The sequence below is a fragment of the Pelobates fuscus genome, chromosome 6 (genome assembly GCF_036172605.1).
Source record: "Pelobates fuscus isolate aPelFus1 chromosome 6, aPelFus1.pri, whole genome shotgun sequence".
NCBI lineage: Eukaryota > Metazoa > Chordata > Amphibia > Anura > Pelobatidae > Pelobates > Pelobates fuscus.
In genome coordinates, this window is record NC_086322.1 from 11859156 (window position 1) to 11881077 (window position 21922).

At 40.6% G+C, this 21922-nt stretch overlaps 1 protein-coding gene across 1 annotated transcript; it reads right to left on the reverse strand.

Annotated features, from left to right (window-relative positions):
* Positions 1-8673: 8673 nt before the first annotated feature.
* On the reverse strand, positions 8674-19568 carry LOC134614094 (probable N-acetyltransferase camello). The gene is made up of 2 exons (XM_063457518.1): positions 19479-19568; positions 8674-10431 (listed from the first exon to the last, which is right to left on the reverse strand). Exon 2 carries the CDS (start codon positions 10409-10411, stop codon positions 9749-9751), a length of 663 nt encoding a protein of 220 aa, XP_063313588.1. The 5' UTR covers positions 10412-10431; positions 19479-19568; the 3' UTR covers positions 8674-9748.
* Between the last annotated feature and the right edge of the window lie 2354 nt (positions 19569-21922).

The window sequence follows — 21922 nt, forward strand, 5'->3', positions numbered from 1 at the left end:
CGCCACAATGGCTTTTAAGCTCATTAATATGGGGACGTCATGGAACGCTGTAACAGGGAAGGTGTTAACACAAGTTTTAGGCAATGTTCAACATCTTATATAGTGGTGCAAATTTCCCAACAGTGGCAGTGCAGGCTCTATATTTGAGCGTGTAACTTTCCAAAACACCATCAAACCTGTACATAGGGGGTACTGTTGTACTCTTGGTACATTTTTAAATACAAATATGAGTGTTTTATTGCAGTAACAGTTAACAGTATTATGACATTCACAGTTAAAATGCCATGCAGAACTTTGAAAATAACATTTCTTAATTTCTCACACTTTGTTATATTTTATTCGTAATAAATTATGTTTCATATATATAGTATCGCACAAACGTGAGTACACCCTTCACATTTTTGTAAATATTTTATTAAATCTTTTCATGTGACAACACTGAAGAAATGACACTCTGCTACAATGTAAAGTAGTAAGTGTACAGCCTGTATAACGGTTAAAATTTACTGTCCCCTCAAAATAACTCAACACACAGCCATTAATGTCCAAATTGGGCCCAATTATCCATTTTCCCTCCATTGTGTCATGTGACTCGTTAGTGTTACAAGGTCTCGGGTGTTAATGGGGAGAAGGTGTTATTGCTCTCACACTCTCATACTGATCACTGGAAGTTAAACATGGCACCTGTGACGGTAGTAGTTTATATCACCGTCCAGTATTCCCTTTTTTCCCATAAAAGAATATTCCCAATAATCCAAAGGAATGAATATCTCTGGTTACACTAAATAATCCACACGTGAGCCAAAGCTTAATGCTGGAACAAGACTGATTTACTGGAAGCAACAGGCATTCACTTTAAACAGTAACAGACTCCTCCTCTGGGCCAGGCTAGATAATTGAGTTTCAGCAACATACTAAACTCAATTATCTGCTGGCCAGAAATATTACAATTTACAGCATTTTCAGAAAAGTACTTTCCATAATACATACAGTTATAATATTTACATCCCTGGGTAGCTGAGGATACTGGGAGTCACATATCCAAATCTCACGAAATTCCGTTCGGTAGTTTCCGTGTTGCAGCCTTTGGAAGTTTGACCGACTCGCCATGTGGTGGTATCCGCTTTACAGTTCCAGGAAATCAGCAGCAAGAGTCGGTCTCCATTCGCGTCTAATTACACGAAAACTACCATACGAACGTTGCATTTGGTTATATAGAACTGCTCCCCTTGTTCGGTAGATTCCACCTCCTGAATGCCGGTTTGATTCGTGAAGTGGAAAGTAGTCAACCGGGACTTCTATGATGACCGGGTGTTAGCGGAATTGTCATGCCGAAAATAGTTCCAGGCAAATCATGCTTAAGTCCCGCTGACCGCGTTCGTGAGTTTTAAGATGGCCGCCATCCTTTGTTCTCGCCACGTGTTCGTATGCTGAATGGCGGCCACCTAGGAGCAATTAAGTGCGGTTTCCTCAACTTTCTAAGTTCTGAATGCTACCCAGGGTGGTCTCGGTTCGGTAGACGAATACATTGCTCAACATACATAAACAAAAGGAACTTATTACACGAATTTAAACTGCAGGGAGAAGGCATAACCGAAGGCACACAGGTAAATACATACAAATCCTTCACAGCACCTTATGGCAATCCTCTGAGGATCTGAAAAAACAAATTGTTGCTCTACATAAAGATGGCCTAGGCTATAAGAAGATTGCCAAGATCTTGAAACTGAACAGGACAGGTTCCACTCAGAACAGGCCTCGCCATGGTCAGCCAAAGAAGTTGAGTGCACATGCTCAGCGTCATATCTAGAGGTTGTCTTTGGGAAATAGACATATGAGTGCTGCCAGCATTGCTGCAGAGTTTGAAGGGGTGGGGGTTCAGCCAGATCAAGATAAACTTATTTGGTTCAGATGGTGTCAAGCGTGTGTGGCGGCAACCAGGTGAGGAGTACAAAGACAAGTGTGTCTTGCCTGCAGTCAAGCATGGTGTTGGGAGTGTCACAGTTGGGCCTCCATGAGTGCTGCCGGCACTGGGAAGCTACAGTTCATAGAGTGAACCATGAATGCCAACATGTACTGTGACATACTGAAGCAGAGCATGATCCCCTCCCTTCGGAGACTGGGATGCAGGGAAGTATTCCAACATGATAACAACCCCAAACATACCTCCAATATGACCACTGCCTTGCTAAAGAAGCTGAAGGTAAAGTTGATGGACTGGCCAAGCATGTCTCCAGATCTAAGCCCTATTGAGCATCTGTGGGGCATCCTCAAACAGATGTCATCATGGAGGAGTGAAAGAGGACTCCAGTGGCAACCTGTGAAGCTCTGGTGAACTCCATGTCCATGAGGGTTAAGGCAGTGCTGGAAAAAAATGGTGGCCACACAAAATATTGAACTTTGGGCCCAATTTGGACATTTCCACTAAGGGATGCACTCACTTTTGTTGCCAACAGTTCAGACATTAATGGCTGTGTTGAGCTATTTTGAGGGGACATCAAATTTACGCTGTTATACGGGCTGTACACCAAGCATGTGAAACTCGCGGCCCACAAGGCCCATCTTTGCGGCCCGACAAGCCGCGAGTACATGCTCTGTGTTATAGCAGAGTAGGCGCCTGCTTTCCCCACATTGCAGGTGCCTACTCTGCTAACACTTACCTGGCCGGGGAGGAGGGTCAGCAAGTTTGCTCAGTGTTCCTGCTCCTCACTGCTCCCTCGCGCCATCTGTACTGAAGCCGGGCGCTCTAATATGAGGTCCTATTCCGGCACCCAGTATCACTAAACTGCGCACGGGAGCAGTGAGGAACAGATAGAAGGACCCCAGGGAAATGCCCCACATTGTCTCCAAAGGTACTGAGCAATAAAGAAAAGTATGTGTGTGCAAGAATGTGTGTGTGTGTCTGTCAGTGAGTGTGTGTCTGTGTGTGTGTCTGTCTGTCTGTCAGTGAGTATGTGTGTCTGTAAGTGTGTCTGTATGTCAGTGAGTGTGTGTGTCTGTCAGTGAGTATATGTGTCCGTCAGTGAGTATGTGTGTGTCTGTCAGTGTGTGTGTCTGTCTGTCAGTGAGTATGTGTGTGTGTCTGTCAGTGTGTGTCTGTCTGTCAGTGAGTATGTGTGTGTGTCTGTCAGTGTTTATGTCTGTCAGTGAGTATGTGTGTCTGTCAGTGAGTATGCGTGTGTGTGTCTGTCAGTGTGTGTGTCTGTCTGTCAGTGAGTATGTGTGTGTCTGGCAGTGTGTGTGCCTGTCAGTGAGTATGTGTGGGTGTCTGTCAGTGTGTATGTCTGTCAGTGAGTATGTGTGTGTCTGTCAGTGAGTATGTGTGTGTCTGTCAGTGTGTGTGTCTGTCTGTCAGTGAGTATGTGTGTGTCTGGCAGTGTGTGTGCCTGTCAGTGAGTATGTGTGTGTGTCTGTCAGTGTGTATGTCTGTCAGTGAGTATGTGTGTCTGTCAGTGAGTATGTGTGTGTGTCTGTCAGTGAGTATGTGTGTGTCTGTCAGTGAGTATGTGTGTGTCTGTCAGTGTGTGTCTGTCTGTCAGTGAGTATGTGTGTGTCTGTCAGTGAGTATGTGTGTGTCTGTCAGTGAGTATGTGTGTGTCTGTCAGTGTGTGTGTCTGTCTGTCAGTGAGTATGTGTGTGTCTGGCAGTGTGTGTGTGTGCCTGTCAGTGAGTATGTGTGTGTGTCAGCGGGAGGATCAGATTTGGTACAGGGTGGTAGATGGGGTGCTGTGGTTTAGTAGAGGGGGATGCTGTTTTTTTATTTTTTATACTGTACTTTTAATAATAAACATACGTTTCTATGAAAATGTAAAGGTTTTTTTTTGCGGCCCACATAAACTTAAAAGACTTCGAGTTTGACATGCTTGCTGTACACTTTGTACTTTACATTGTACCAGAGTCATTTCTTCAGTGTTGTCACATGAAAAGATATCCTAAAATATTTACAAAAATGTGAGGGGTGTGCTCACTTTTGTGAGATACTGTAAATAGTTTTATGTGAACTGAAGTCCTTGTTTCCCCTGAATAAACTTATATATAATAAGTCTGGGTGCACTTAATATGAAAGAGGTGAATTACGGCTGAACAGACATATAGCAGATTCCAGGTTTTGTTTTGATCAGAGCTTGTACAAGTTATCAACCGTTAATGAACAATCATTGTGTTTAGAAACCAGTCTGTGTAAATAAGTTACATTGTTATGTCTCTAAATTACCATAAAGTTGTAAAATTGTTATCAGTAAGTCACCTAAGACTTCTCAGAACAACCTCACCCCTGACCACAGCCCCAATCACTCCCCTAAAATCAAAGTGTCCCTGTTTGTCAGTGTGAAATGTTGGGAGATGTGCCATTTCAGCACCAATACTAATGTAACGGATCGCCTGGCACCCCGACTTGGTACCTCCGTTAATGGATGCTCCTAGCGCTTCCTGAGGCCTCCAAGCACTCTGGCAGACACCACAATCACCGAACCGATTCAGCATATGAATCTTCTCTAGCATATGAATGCTGTAGACCGTTGAATAGGAACCATACAAATAGGCTTACACTCCTAGCAGTCAACTGGAACAGCATGCAATAAATCCTTCCCCCAATAATGAGACGACACTTCACTTTGAGGGTAAAACAGGAACTCTGGACTGTCTCATCCAGCCTGGCTTTTATTACAATAATACACATACAGGCCACACCCAGGGGGAGGCATAAAATAACCAATCACATACATGGTTCAGCCCACACATCCCCTCCCCTCAGATAACATTAAACCCAATTATCCGGTACACTTTTCCAGCCAAGTTCTGGATGTACCCCAGAAACAGGGGGTACACCTTTAAATCCAGGGATAGCCCTTATTCAGGGGGACAACATATTCAAAATTCAAGTCATTCGGATGGACGGTTCGTGAGATATGGGGTTCCAAAGATTTGACCGACCGCATGGGTAAAGTATCCGAAAACAGTTCCATGCATTTTGGCCCTGCGGTCGGTCACAGAAAAGGGAATGAAACAGACAAATTGCCTGGGTTATAGAGACTAAGGGGAATTTGCATGAATCCCCTAGTTCGTGAGTTTCTTTCTACCGAACGGCGGGCCGTTCGGTAGTTTCCCCACGAAATCCTGGACGTCTGGAGGTCTCAGCGGTGCTTGCCTAGTCGAGTGTCCGTTTTCAGTTCCAGACACTCGACGGCAAAACACAGCTGTTCGGTAGTTTAAGATGGCCGCCGCCACGTGTTCGGCTCCCGAATGGCGGCCACCCAGAGGACAAAGACCACACTGCACGGATTGCCAATTACCCGTTTGCAACATTGTTGCAAACGGTAATTGGAGGCACACTTAGTCCTGGGTGGTCTGGTTGTTCGGTAGTTTCCCTCAATATAATGAATGGAGGGATTCTACCGAACAATCAGATGAATGCTGCATACATATCACAGGTAAAACTGAACACAGTATAACATATATAATATGAAAGGCAATATACTGAAATATGCTCCACAGTCTTAAAGGCACAGTAGTCCCAAAAGTCCCAATCTGTCCATAGATGATTTTAAAGGGCCAGTAGCCGCCATATAAAGTATAATATGCCCCAAATAACCCAGGGGCCAAAGTCAGCAGGTAGGAGGCTAGCAAACAGGCTTCTCCAGGGCCCAGTGGCGAGGTTGGTTTCGCCACAACTAACATTACAATATTAATGATAAAACCTTATTAAGCCAACATTTTTAAAGCGTCACTACCTTCTCAGTTTCATCTCACGCCCTTTTTTAGGGTAGAAGACCTATTTACCCACAATGCATGGCAATGTTCAAACAAAGATGGAACCCTATGCATTCTAATAAAACTATACAGTCAAGCATGGCGACCAGTTGGGCCAGCAGTTTAATAGCCGCTCTGAATGAGGAGGACTCGGAGATGACATTAATCTGGCCAGTGACCACTTACCTGAGCTGAGAATGTCGAGATGAGGTTAGTTATTGACGGACTCTGGGAGACCAACCAGCTGGTGATATTTATCGTTCTGTCTGTACTCTAGTAACAGGTTATCTGAGCAATCATGGACTCTGCTCCTGCCTCCAAGATAATTCATACCTAGTTTGTGGAAGATAGGAGCAGACATGCTCACTTTTAAAGCCTGGTAAATCTGCTGACTAACTGTATTGCTCCGGATTACGTTAGAATCACAACGGTTAAACATTGTGCGTAGAATATGTGTATTTTTTGTGTAATTTTTCTGGAGTACAGTGTCATTTCCAATAAGTACTCCCAGGGTTATTGGCTAAAGTGAGAATTCAGAGAGTTCAAAACAAGAGAGAGTTATGTAAGTGTAGGACCAGAGTAGCTGATTGGAGTTAATTGGACCACACTGAAGGCATCGGGATCAAGGGAGAACTTGGTCTCTGTACTGGACTGCAGGTGAGAATTGTTTTTATGGGAGAGGAGTGAGGCTGTACCAGCAAGGGTTACACCAACCACAAAACATGTTCGATTTAAAAAAAAAAAAAAAATGGGTTGGAGTAAACATGTAACCCCTCTATACTAAGTTCTAACATGCCTAACCCAGCATGTATTTACACAGCTGCACACACTCACTGTACTCACAGATACAGGCAGTGATATCAATGTATGTATTCAACCCCCATTAATAATCAGCTTTATTGTCAAAATGTACAGACTTTCAGCTGTTTGCAATGAAAACATCAAACAAAGCAATTAAAATAGCTCAACACAACAATCGCTTTAAGTGGTTTCTCCAAATTCAACTCAGCAAGTCGGGGAGTCCACGTATATGGGGAGAAGGCAAAATGCTTTCTATTCTCTGTGGCGCTATCGAGCGCTGAAAGTTGGCATTATCAGCACTGACTGTGACTGTTACCAGTGTATGTAGACAGTGAGTGAGCGATGATGAGTGTGTTCTGCTAAGTGCCTCGAGTGTTCTCCAAATGTATCTCCTCCACAGCTCATTCTACACTGACCCTAGGCAGTGCCCTACCCTTATCAATGGTACAGGAACCTTTCAGACTGGAGACTCAGCAAGGGAGGACAAATTGGGGTACTAAAAACATTTCTACCAGATGATACCTCATACCGTGAAAATCTTAGGGAAGAAGTAAAACCTTTCAGTTCACTTTTAATTAAAACAAAAAAAAACACATATTTTTGGATTAACTGTTTCTACAAAGGATACCTCTAAAAAGAGCACCGCTGAGGAATTCACCAACCAGAGATGTAGTCATCTATATAATTAAAAATGTCTCATTATTTTACACAGCATTCTGGGAGACTTATAAAAACTATGATTGACAGGTCCTGTATGGGACATTCATAAAGTATGTCTTTATTAACTTTAAAATGTTACTAAAGACATATTATTTTTACCAAAGGTGGCTCTGATTCACTCAAATTATTCAACCAGGAAGTAGAAATCCTAGCCGAAGTCTAATGGCCTGTGCATTTCTCTAGGGCAGCGTTTCCCAAACCAGTCCTCAAGACCCACCAACAGTCCAGGTTTTGATAGAACCTCCATTGGAATAAAACAGGAAAATATATAAATCCTGGACTGTTGGTGGGCCATGAGGACTGGTTTGGGAACCCCTGCTCTAGGGGAAACATATATGTATGAGATGGATAAGGAGATGCTGGTTAGAACGTGCCGTCTGAGCACCCTTGGATTATTTTGATTAACGTTCTTTACATAGATAACGGTCTGTTTATAGGTGGCACTCATCATGTTATGCAATCAGTTACTAACTGTAAATAAAGTACCTGGAAGTAATCAGAGCACGCCAAAGACCCCATTATGTTGACATACTCTTAGTAGCACTGGTGAAGTGGATGGAATAAATATATTAAACATGTATCTTAAGCAGTTCCATTAAATTAGTCTGGGCTTGAAGAGCTTCTATGGTTAAAGATGGTAAAGAGTAGCATGCGGCTTAAATGTGAACATAGAAAATAAACAATGGTTTTCCTATAGTTTGATAAATAGCTAATTCATACCTACCATGGTTTAATTACATAAAGGGACACTCTGGACCCATAAAGCATTTTAGCTTGCTGAAGTGCTTTACGTGTGAAGAGTATGTCCTTTTTTTATTTTACACAAGGTGCAGATTTCAACAGAAATTGGCTCTTTTCTAAATTAACCTTGTTAAAACCCCCTGGTTTTCAATCAGACAGGTCCTGTTACATCCTGGTATGGTTAGCTCATTTTAGTTAAATTCAAGAGGTAGCAATTTTCCAGGGCACATACATTTCTCATTGAGCTGCATTGGGAAGTCTGTGATTGGACAGCCACAGAAAGTCTGGGCGGGGTTAGAAGGGGAGGGCTTGAAAAGGCTGCAGATAAGAGATCTTCAACTTTTGCAAGATGTTTTAGATATACCCCCACTTAAAAAATAATAAATTCATGCACGTTTTTATTTGGGGTACACCTACTAAACAGTGATTATATGTATTTATTTGAGCAGTGGAGTGTCCCTTTAAATTAATTGATTAAGTACCTATTAAGTAAATCTACTTATGGCGAATGTCTCCTGGTGTTGACCATCTCTCGCTGTCAATCAATGAATAGGAAACATTTCAAGTGTTGATAGTGGATTTTATTGGTAGAAATCAAATAGACATTTATAAATTCTAGGAGATAAGATGTAGCAAAGGAAACAAAAGGCAGTTTAGAATGGATCTCAATGGATGGGCACCCATATAATGAAAAGATATCTGCATACATATGCATCTTGTAAGGAGGAAATAACTTACACCATATTTATCAAAGAAAGTCAAATCTCCTTTAAGACTCTGCATCTTCAGTTAATACAGTGCTATTTATTGAATAAACCTACCTAACACTCTAGGACCACAAAGACATAATTAAATATCCATTCTGTATCTCACCGTGGGGCTGAACTGACATGTGACTCTGCCTTATAAAATAAAACACAGATCATCCCGTCACGGGGCTAAGTAAGGCTTTTTTTCTGTTTTCAGACAAAGTCCCCCGACAGTTCATCTGTTGGTATCCAGTTGCCAATGTGTATATATTTTAAATAGGAAATAAATACACGGATATCACCCTCGCCAGTCTGGTTCAAACAGTATAGGAAAACCTAGCGCACCCTGTAGTTTTCTACCATGACTCTTTCATTATATCAGTAAAACTGATTGACACCACATAGCGTTTGTTATGAATGGAGTTTTTCCATAGCACAATGTTGCTGGATTGTCTTGCATTTTCTGTCCAATTTTCCATGAACCTGGATACACACAATGATCTGCAAGAGTAGGACCAACCTGCATGGTGGGGCTTCACTCAACCAACAACTAGGGAGTTCCACATGTCCTCCTCCCTGCCTAGAATATGTAGATCCCTGTCAGATGGACAATGCCAGACTTTGCTTCATCATTGGTGTCTCATCTCAGAGTGCTGTATTTTTCTGTGTGAGCTTCAGACATTAGGGACAAGAAAAGTATGACATATCAAGCCAATATATGTCCTTATCCTTAGGTCCATCACCATTCCTGTCTACCATTGTACCCTTGCTGGAACAGGAGAGCTACCAGTTACTCTGATATTTCACTGGATGCTTTATTTCAAAGACTGGAGAAGACAGCAATGTCCTCCCCGCTCACTGGAAATGTTTGTGATGATTAAATGTCCTCAATCCTTTGTATATCCAGTAGAATCAAAGCAGGACTTACTGCATTATCAGGAGAGCTGGGGCAAAGCTCATACTGTGGCAAGTCAATTTATATTCGAGGATCAGTGAGTTTCTATATTGTATGTATATTTGAAAACAGAAAAGTTTGTGAGTCTTGCAAACCAGGTTGGGAATACACGGACGTTAGTCTTCTGAAAGTCCATACTTTCATACAATTTGTGAGCCCCGTGCTGTATCATGGATGTTTCTAGAGTCACATTCTTACACCCCTGTTGTCGAGCAAAGTCAATGACTGTCGTACAAAGTGATTTGGCGACTCCCTTGAAGCGTTGGTCCTTTGCGACGGACAAGCGTCTCAACACCATGACATCATCAGACTCCTCCGCTCCTTGCGCTCCTACTATGCCTATAACCCTGCCATTGGACTCAGCCACCCAGAAGCAGGACCTGCTGTTTACCATGTAGGACTTCTCAATGTCCATAAGGTCCTCGCTGTAACATTGTTCTACATAGTGATTGAATTCAGCCTTCAACAGCTGCCAGCCAGCAGCCAATATAGCCGTCATGCACATGAAAGATAGCAGGTAGGATCTAGAGGCCATGAGTAAAGAAATAAACGACACCATGAGGACAAAGTGCACTCTGAGAAGCTTTAGGATGTAGATGCAGGTAACAGGAAGGTGCTCTATCATTCCCTGTGCAAACAGGAGGCGAACAATGTCATAGTCCCTGTTCTTGTATCTTCGGATGGCAAAGTTGGCCATTATGTCAGTCAGCTTCTGTTCTGAAATGTAAAAATAACTAATTAGCAACAATCGTTCCTGAGATGGAACAACATTGTAACCTCTAAGATTCTATTAAAGGCACACTCTAAGCACCAAAACAATTTAGCTTCATAAAGTGGTTTTGATCATGTAGGGTTGCCACCTTTCTGGGAAAAAATACCGGCTGTGCTAATTGCATAAATAATTATATATGCATGGCATCACAGGTCACAATGTCACCGAATGTTACATAACATCACAGTGAGTGACATAAGAGAAAAAGAACATTTGGAAATCACTGAAATACTACTAACAATGTCTGTAATGTGTCTGACTGTGTGTGTAGCCGTGTGAGATAGCAATTTGTGTCAGTGTGTACACTGTCAGTGTGGGTGTAGTATTGTGTCATTGTGTGTATACCATATCTCATTGTGAATGTGTATGCTGTGTGTGTTTGTGGCAATGTGTATACCGTGTGTAATTGTTAGTGGAATATTGTGTAATGGGTAATGTGCCATTGTGTATACTGTCTGAATGAGTGTGTGTATATATAGCAGTGTGTTTCTGTGTGTATAGCAGTGTGTTACTGTGTGTTTATATTGTGTAAGTGTGTGTATAGCAGTGTGTTTCTGTGTGTATAGCAGTGTGTTACTGTGTGTTTATATTGTGTAAGTGTATGTATAGCAGTGTGTTACTGTGTGTTCATTGTGTAAATGTGTGTATAGCAGTATGTTACTGTGTGTATAGCATTGTGTAAGTGTGTGTATAGCAGTGTGTTACTGTGTGTTTATATTGTGTAAGTGTGTGTATAGCAGTGTGTTTCTGTGTGTATAGCAGTGTGTTACTGTGTGTTTACATTGTGTAAGTGTGTGTATAGCAGTGTGTTACTGTGTGTTTATATTGTGTAAGTGTGTGTATAGCAGTGTGTTACTGTGTGTTTATATTGTGTACGTGTGTGTATAGCAGTATGTTACTGTGTGTATAGCATTGTGTAAGTGTGTGTATAGCAGTGTGTTACTGTGTGTTTACATTGTGTAAGTGTGTGTATAGCAGTGTGTTACTGTGTGTTTATATTGTGTAAGTGTGTGTATATCAGTGTGTTATTGTGTGTTTATATTGTGTAAGTGTGTGTATAGCAGTGTGTTACTGTGTGTTCATTGTGTAAGTGTGTGTATAGCAGTGTGTTACTGTGTGTTTATATTGTGTAAGTGTGTGTATAGCAGTGTGTTACTGTGTGTATAGCAGTGTGTTACTGTGTGTTTATATTGTGTAAGTGTGTGTATAGCAGTGTGTTACTGTGTGTATAGCAGTGTGTTACTGTGTGTTTATATTGTGTAAGTGTGTGTATAGCAGTGTGTTACTGTGTGTTTATATTGTGTAAGTGTGTGTATAGCAGTGTGTTACTGTGTGTATAGCAGTGTGTTACTGTGTGTTTATATTGTGTAAGTGTGTGTATAGCAGTGTGTTACTGTGTGTTTACATTGTGTAAGTGTGTGTATAGCAGTGTGTTACTGTGTGTTCATTGTGTAAGTGTGTGTATAGCAGTGTGTTACTGCGTGTTTATATTGTGTAAGTGTGTGTATAGCAGTGTGTTACTGTGTGTTTACATTGTGTAAGTGTGTGTATAGCAGTGTGTTACTGTGTGTTTATATTGTGTAAGTGTGTGTATAGCAGTGTGTTACTGTGTGTTTATATTGTGTAAGTGTGTGTATAGTAGTGTGTTACTGTGTGTATAGCATTGTGTAAGTGTGTGTATAGCAATGTGTTACTGTGTGTTAACATTGTGTAAGTGTGTGTATAGCAGTGTGTTACTGTGTGTTTATATTGTGTAAGTGTGTGTATAGCAGTGTGTTACTGTGTGTATAGCAGTGTGTTACTGTGTGTTTATAGATCAGAGTCGGCCTTGTATCTCGCTCTGTTACAGGGTACGCTATATAACTATATAGATCAGAGTCGGCCTTATATCACGTTCTGTTACAGGATACGCTATATAACTATATAGATCAGAGTCGGCCTTATATCACGCTCTGTTACAGGATACGCTATATAACTATATAGATCAGAGTCGGCCTTGTATCACGCTCTGTTACAGGATACGCTATATAACTATATAGATCAGAGTCGGCCTTATATCTCGCTCTGCTACAGGATACGCTATATAACAATATAGATCAGAGTCGGCCTTATATCTCGCTCTGTTACAGGATACGCTATATAACTATATAGATCAGAGTCGGCCTTATATCACGCTCTGTTACAGGATACGCTATATAACTATATAGATCAGAGTCGGCCTTATATCTCGCTCTGTTACAGGATACGCTATATAACTATATAGATCAGAGTCGGCCTTATATCTCGCTCTGTTACAGGATACCCTATATAACTATATAGATCAGAGTCGGCCTTATATCTCGCTCTGTTACAGGGTACGCTATATAACTATATAGATCAGAGTCGGCCTTATATCTCGCTCTGTTACAGGGTACGCTATATAACTATATAGATCAGAGTCGGCCTTATATCTCGCTCTGTTACAGGATACGCTATATAACTATATAGATCAGAGTCGGCCTTATATCACGCTCTGTTACAGGGTACGCTATATAACTATATAGATCAGAGTCGGCCTTATATCTCGCTCTGTTACAGGATACGCTATATAACTATATAGATCAGAGTCGGCCTTATATCTCGCTCTGTTACAGGATACGCTATATAACTATATAGATCAGAGTCGGCCTTGTATCTCGCTCTGATACAGGGTACGCTATATAACTATATAGATCAGAGTCGGCATTATATCTTGCTCTGTTACAGGATACGCTATATAACTATATAGATCAGAGTCGGCCTTATATCACGCTCTGTTACAGGGTACGCTATATAACTATATAGATCAGAGTCGGCCTTATATCTCGCTCTGTTACAGGATACGCTATATAAATATATAGATCAGAGTCGGCCTTATATCTCGCTCTGTTACAGGATACGCTATATAACTATATAGATCAGAGTCGGCCTTATATCTCGCTCTGTTACAGGATACGCTATATAACTATATAGATCAGAGTCGGCCTTATATCTCGCTCTGTTACAGGATACGCTATATAACTATATAGATCAGAGTTGGCCTTATATCACGCTCTGTTACAGGATACGCTATATAACTATATAGATCAGAGTCGGCCTTATATCTCGCTCTGTTACAGGATACGCTATATAACTATATAGATCAGAGTCGGCCTTATATCTCGCTCTGTTACAGGATACGCTATATAACTATATAGATCAGAGTCGGCATTATATCTCGCTCTGTTACAGGATACGCTATATAACTATATAGATCAGAGTCGGCCTTATATCTCGCTCTGTTACAGGATACGCTATATAACTATATAGATCAGAGTCGGCCTTATATCTCGCTCTGTTACAGGATACGCTATATAACTATATAGATCAGAGTCGGCCTTATATCACGCTCTGTTACAGGGTACGCTATATAACTATATAGATCAGAGTCGGCCTTATATCTCGCTCTATAGCTATATAGATCAGAGTCAGCCTTATATCTCGCTCTGTTACAGGATACGCTATATAACTATATAGATCAGAGTCGGCCTTATATCTCTCTCTGTTACAGGATACGCTATATAACTATATAGATCAGAGTCGGCCTTATATCTCGCTCTGTTACAGGATACGCTATATAACTATATAGATCAGAGTCAGCCTTATATCACGCTCTGTTACAGGATACGCTATATAACTATATAGATCAGAGTCGGCCTTATATCTCGCTCTGTTACAGGATACGCTATATAACTATATAGATCAGAGTCGGCCTTATATCTCGCTCTATAGCTATATAACTATATAGATCAGAGTCAGCCTTATATCACGCTCTGTTACAGGATACGCTATATAACTATATAGATCAGAGTCGGCCTTATATCTCGCTCTGTTACAGGATACGCTATATAACTATATAGATCAGAGTCGGCCTTATATCTTGCTCTGTTACAGGATACGCTATATAACTATATAGATCAGAGTCGGCCTTATATCTCGCTCTGTTACAGGATACGCTATATAACTATATAGATCAGAGTCGGCCTTATATCTCGCTCTGTTACAGGATACGCTATATAACTATATAGATCAGAGTCGGCCTTATATCTCGCTCTGTTACAGGATACGCTATATAACTATATAGATCAGAGTCGGCCTTATATCTCGCTCTGTTACAGGATACGCTATATAACTATATAGATCAGAGTCGGCCTTATATCACGCTCTGTTACAGGATACGCTATATAACTATATAGATCAGAGTCGGCCTTATATCTCTCTCTGTTACAGGATACGCTATATAACTATATAGATCAGAGTCGGCCTTATATCTCTCTCTGTTACAGGATACGCTATATAACTATATAGATCAGAGTCGGCCTTATATCTCGCTCTGTTACAGGATACGCTATATAACTATATAGATCAGAGTCGGCCTTATATCACGCTCTGTTACAGGATACGCTATATAACTATATAGATCAGAGTCGGCCTTATATCTCGCTCTGTTACAGGATACGCTATATAACTATATAGATCAGAGTCGGCCTTATATCTCGCTCTGTTACAGGATACGCTATATAACTATATAGATCAGAGTCGCCCTTATATCTCGCTCTGTTACCGGGTACGCTATATAACTATATAGATCAGAGTCGGCCTTATATCTCGCTCTGTTACAGGATACGCTATATAACTATATAGATCAGAGTCGGCCTTATATCTCGCTCTGTTACAGGATACGCTATATAACTATATAGATCAGAGTCGGCCTTATATCTCGCTCTGTTACAGGATACGCTATATAACTATATAGATCAGAGTCGGCCTTATATCTCGCTCTGTTACAGGATACGCTATATAACTATATAGATCAGAGTCGGCCTTATATCTCGCTCTGTTACAGGATACGCTATATAACTATATAGATCAGAGTCGGCCTTATATCTCGCTCTGTTACAGGATACGCTATATAACTATATAGATCAGAGTCGGCCTTATATCTCGCTCTGTTACAGGATACGCTATATAACTATATAGATCAGAGTCGGCCTTATATCTCGCTCTGTTACAGGATACGCTATATAACTATATAGATCAGAGTCGGCCTTATATCACGCTCTGTTACAGGATACGCTATATAACTATATAGATCAGAGTCGGCCTTATATCTCGCTCTATTACAGGATACGCTATATAACTATATAGATCAGAGTCGGCCTTATATCTCGCTCTGTTACAGGATACGCTATATAACTATATAGTTTAGAGTCGGCCTTATATCTCGCTCTGTTACAGGATACGCTATATAACTATATAGATCAGAGTCGCCCTTATATCTCGCTCTGTTACATGGTACGCTATATAACTATATAGATCAGAGTCGGCCTTATATCTCGCTCTGTTACAGGATTTGCTATATAACTATATAGATCAGAGTCGGCCTTAAATCTCGCTCTGTTACAGGATACGCTATATAACTATATAGATCAGAGTCGGCCTTATATCTCGCTCTGTTACAGGATACGCTATATAACTATATAGATCAGAGTCGGCCTTATATCTCGCTCTGTTACAGGATACGCTATATAACTATATAGATCAGAGTCGGCCTTATATCACGCTCTGTTACAGGATACGCTATATAACTATATAGATCAGAGTCGGCCTTATATCTCGCTCTGTTACAGGATACGCTATATAACTATATAGATCAGAGTCGGCCTTATATCTCGCTCTGTTACAGGATACGCTATATAACTATATAGATCAGAGTCGGCCTTATATCTCGCTCTGTTACAGGATACGCTATATAACTATATAGATCAGAGTCGGCCTTATATCTCGCTCTGTTACAGGATACGCTATATAACTATATAGATCAGAGTCGGCCTTATATCTCGCTCTGTTACCGGGTACGCTATATAACTATATAGATCAGAGTAGGCCTTATATCTCGCTCTGTTATAGGATACGCTATATAACTATATAGATCAGAGTCGGCCTTATATCACGCTCTGTTACAGGATACGCTATATAACTATTTAGATCAGAGTCGGCCTTATATCTCGCTCTGTTACAGGATACGCTATATAACTATATAGATCAGAGTCGGCCTTATATCTCGCTCTGTTACAGGATACGCTATATAACTATATAGATCAGAGTCGGCCTTATATCTCGCTCTGTTACAGGATACGCTATATAACTATATAGATCAGAGTCGGCCTTATATCTCGCTCTGTTACAGGATACGCTATATAACTATATAGATCAGAGTCGGCCTTATATCTCGCTCTGTTACAGGATACGCTATATAACTATATAGATCAGAGTCGGCCTTATATCTCGCTCTGTTACAGGATACGCTATATAACTATATAGATCAGAGTCGGCCTTATATCTCGCTCTGTTACAGGATACGCTATATAACTATATAGATCAGAGTCGGCCTTATATCTCGCTCTGTTACAGGATACGCTATATAACTATATAGATCAGAGTCGGCCTTATATCTCGCTCTGTTACAGGATACGCTATATAACTATATAGATCAGAGTCGGCCTTATATCTCGCTCTGTTACCGGGTACGCTATATAACTATATAGATCAGAGTAGGCCTTATATCTCGCTCTGTTATAGGATACGCTATATAACTATATAGATCAGAGTCGGCCTTATATCACGCTCTGTTACAGGATACGCTATATAACTATTTAGATCAGAGTCGGCCTTATATCTCGCTCTGTTACAGGATACGCTATATAACTATATAGATCAGAGTCGGCCTTATATCTCGCTCTGTTACAGGATACGCTATATAACTATATAGATCAGAGTCGGCCTTATATCTCGCTCTGTTACAGGATACGCTATATAACTATATAGATCAGAGTCGGCCTTATATCTCGCTCTGTTACAGGATACGCTATATAACTATATAGATCAGAGTCGGCCTTATATCTCGCTCTGTTACAGGATACGCTATATAACTATATAGATCAGAGTCGGCCTTATATCTCGCTCTGTTACAGGATACGCTATATAACTATATAGATCAGAGTCGGCCTTATATCTCGCTCTGTTACAGGATACGCTATATAACTATATAGATCAGAGTCGGCCTTATATCTCGCTCTGTTACAGGATACGCTATATAACTATATAGATCAGAGTCGGCCTTATATCTCGCTCTGTTACAGGATACGCTATATAACTATATAGATCAGAGTCGGCCTTATATCTCGCTCTGTTACAGGATACGCTATATAACTATATAGATCAGAGTCGGCCTTATATCACGCTCTGTTACAGGATACGCTATATAACTATATAGATCAGAGTCGGCCTTATATCTCGCTCTGTTACAGGATACGCTATATAACTATATAGATCAGAGTCGGCCTTATATCTCGCTCTGTTACAGGGTACGCTATATAACTATATCGATCAGAGTCGGCCTTATATCTCGCTCTGTTTTAGGATACGCTATATAACTATATAGATCAGAGTCGGCCTTATATCTCGCTCTGTTACAGGATACGCTATATAACTATATAGATCAGAGTCGGCCTTATATCTCGCTCTGTTACAGGATACGCTATATAACTATATAGATCAGAGTCGGCCTTATATCTCGCTCTGTTACAGGGTACGCTATATAACTATATAGATCAGAGTCGGCCTTATATCTCGCTCTGTTACAGGATACGCTATATAACTATATAGATCAGAGTCGGCCTTATATCACGCTCTGTTACAGGATACGCTATATAACTATATAGATCAGAGTCGGCCTTATATCTCGCTCTGTTACAGGGTACGCTATATAACTATATAGATCAGAGTCGGCCTTATATCTCGCTCTGTTACAGGATACGCTATATAACTATATAGATCAGAGTCGGCCTTATATCTCGCTCTGTTACAGGATACGCTATATAACTATATAGATCAGAGTCGGCCTTATATCTCGCTCTGTTACAGGATACGCTATATAACTATATAGATCAGAGTCGGCCTTATATCTCGCTCTGTTACAGGATACGCTATATAACTATATAGATCAGAGTCGGCCTTATATCACGCTCTGTTACAGGATATGCTATATAACTATATAGATCAGAGTCGGCCTTGTATCACGCTCTGTTATAGCATGTACTATATAGCTCAGAGTCAGTGTTTGCGATCTCTTACTGCACATATGCTATGCTATATAATTATTTTATAGATAGATACACCATACTGTAACGTATTGTGCTCTGTAATACTGCTGCCTGTTATTATTACTCTGCCTTAATAAGGACGGTGCCATGTACACTGCTACCATCACAGCTGTAATATTAGGAATGGGGTCTATCTCAGATGTTTACCTGATCGCCTATAATTACATTTTCTATAATGTCGTAAACGTATTAAAATGGTGCTTCGTTACATTCAGGAACTGCACACCGCAGTAGCCCAGAAGCAGCGTTTTACGCAGACGCTGGCATTAACACAGTCCTTATAGTGAGCTGAGGATAATATCTGTGCTGTGGCTGGGTAGGAGCATTCATTAGAGAGTACATGTTACATCTCAGTTCACTTACTGCAATTCAGTTTTTTTAGTTAAGAAACCCACATTCACTAAACTGGGAATTGTGAAGAAATGCCCTGAAAATTGCCCATTGCCTACTGGTAAAAAATAGCATGGTAGCATGTTTCTATTTTTACAGCGGGGCTAGTTCGGCCTATAAATTGCTTATTTGTTTTCCCATCTCAGCTCTGGGAATAAACCCCGCAGGTCAAACAGCTGCCTGGTGTCATGCAGTTGTACAGCGCTGCGGAATACGTTGGTGCTGTATAAATATCAATAATAATAACTTGGTGTAAAATGCAGTAATCTCGATTAGCTGACATTGCCTGACATTGAGAGATACAGACAGTCTTGGCTTATTAAGATCTGAATAATCAATATTAACAAAGCGTATATACAGGCCTGCGTAATGCACTGTACCTGCTGGCAGTGAGCTCTGCAATATTGTATCCACTGGAAGATATTCTGCAGCTTTCCTTCGCTACATAATCCCTGCTGCCATGCTCCCCACCCCCGTGCAATGCCTTGCCTATCTCTAATACCCTCCCCCTATCTCAGGATGTTCCCTCACATGTCCTCCCAGCATTGCCCTCCCCCTCACACTGGAAGTCCCATCCCAGCTACCAGGGCCTGCTCCCTTAACTGTTTCAGTGACAGAGCGAAAGGAAGCCTCAGTTCTGCTTGCTGTTCATTGTTAACTAAAATACCAGACACCGCCATTGCAATACAGGGGTATTCATGTTTTAGACATGACAGAGCAAAGAGAGGAGGAGGTGTTGTTATTTATGTTGACAATTCCATAACGTTTACCCCCTTACAAACCTTAGCCCTCCTGCCACCTTTGATTTCCATTCTGGCACAATTGAGATCCCGTGCAGTAAATCAATCATTGTTGCAGGAATCTACCGCCCACCTAGCTCCCCTGTGCATTCCATTTCTGACATAGCCCATCTCCTTAGTGAAACCATAGCTCAATACCCAAAAAGTGAACTGTTGGTCTTTGGAGATTTTAATATTGATTGGCTGAATCCTAAAAATAATAGTTATTGCACGCTGTTTAAGACTTTGCAGCTAACACAATTAATCTCCTCCCAAAACTCGCATAAACATTAAAAGCCATAACCATACCCTCCTCTATTGGATTCTCTCCACTTCTCCTGATAGAATCCAGGAGGCCGTTGTTCTCCCTAACAGTTTCAGTGATCACTGCTTAGTGTACTGCGTGTACAAAATAAAGGCTATTAACCCCTTAAGGACAGAGCTTCAGAAGCTTGTCTTTCACTTAATGACAACGGCATTTTTTGCATTTTTTGCTATTTGCGTTCAACTGCAATTTGCTTTTTACTTATTCATTGCACCGACACATATTATATACCGTTTTTTAAAGGACAGAAAGGGCTTTAATTTGATGTAACACATATATATATAAATGCTTATTTATTATTAAAAAAATACAGAAATATGCAAAAAAATGAATTTTTGTGTGTTTGTTTTACAGTTTTTGCAATAATAATGTGTACATAATTAGTGCAGGTTAAGGAAAGTAATTAAAAATAAATTCATTTAGTTGTTCTGAATTACAGAATATATAATGTGTCTGGGATTTTAAGTTTTTTTTGGTAGTTACAGGTCACAAAGCACAAGGAGTAAAATACACTTTTTATGTGGAGCGATTTTAGAATTTGGTATGTTTGTCTTGTAAGCCTAATAGCCATAAAAGAAAACAAAATTGCCACACAAAAGTATATATTTATATAAAGTAGACACCACAGGCTATTTACCTAAGGTTGTTTTGACACTTTCTACGTAGCCATTTTACCGCCAACCTCTGCTAAATATTGGAGTAAAATTGTGTTTTTTGGGGGTTTTCGCACACAAACTTATAACAAAGAACTTCTCATGTGTATTTTGTAAAGTTGGTGTGTGCTATTCCTGTACAAAGTTTTATTATGTGTTCAGTTACTTCTGCTGAGTACAACGGTACCCCCATTGTATGTCTTTGGCACTATTTCGTGAAGCTACAGTGCCATATAGGAGACCTGTCCTTTTCAGTATTCACAGTAGAATTTTGAGAGACGGATTTAATGAGCCTATGCTTCCATTTGGGGTATTATAACAGTTTGACTGTTCAAAAAAACCCCACAAAGGCCTACCATTTGTAAAAGTAGACACCCCAGGGTATGTCATAAGGTGCATTTTGTGCCTTAACATGCCCCCATTTTTTTACCATTACATGCCAAAGTATGTGGTAAAAAATAATTTTGTGCATTTTTTACATACGGATTGCATTTTAGCTGGGCATTTTGTATATTTCATATGTGCCACTAAGTTCAAACCCCCCAAATTATGCTCAGCTAAGTCTTCTGAGTAAAAGGACACCCCCATTGTATGTCTATGGCACTATTTCGTGAAGCTACAGTGCCATATAGGAGACCAAGCCATATCAGTTTTTACCGAACTTTGAATTTTGACGCCGGGCCTAAGTGCAATTTCCAAGCATCTTCGCAGGTTTTAAATTCAAACTACCCCACAAAGGTCTACCATTTCTTAAAGTAGACACCCCAGGGTATTTCAAAAGGCATATTTTGAACCTTAGCGTGGGATCATTTTTCCGCTAGCGTGTACCAGGTGTAGTGGTAATAAGCGTTTTTTTCTGCCTTTTTGACACACAAAGTGAGTTTGCACAGTATATTTTGCAAACCATATGTGTACTACCACTGTATAATACTTCATATGTTGCTCAGCTATGTCTGCTGAGTACAAAAACACCCCCGTATGTACCTTTGCCAGGTATATGTGGACATCAGAGGGGCACATTTGGGACACAGCCATTCCATTTTTTTTTCCAACTTTCAATTTTTACG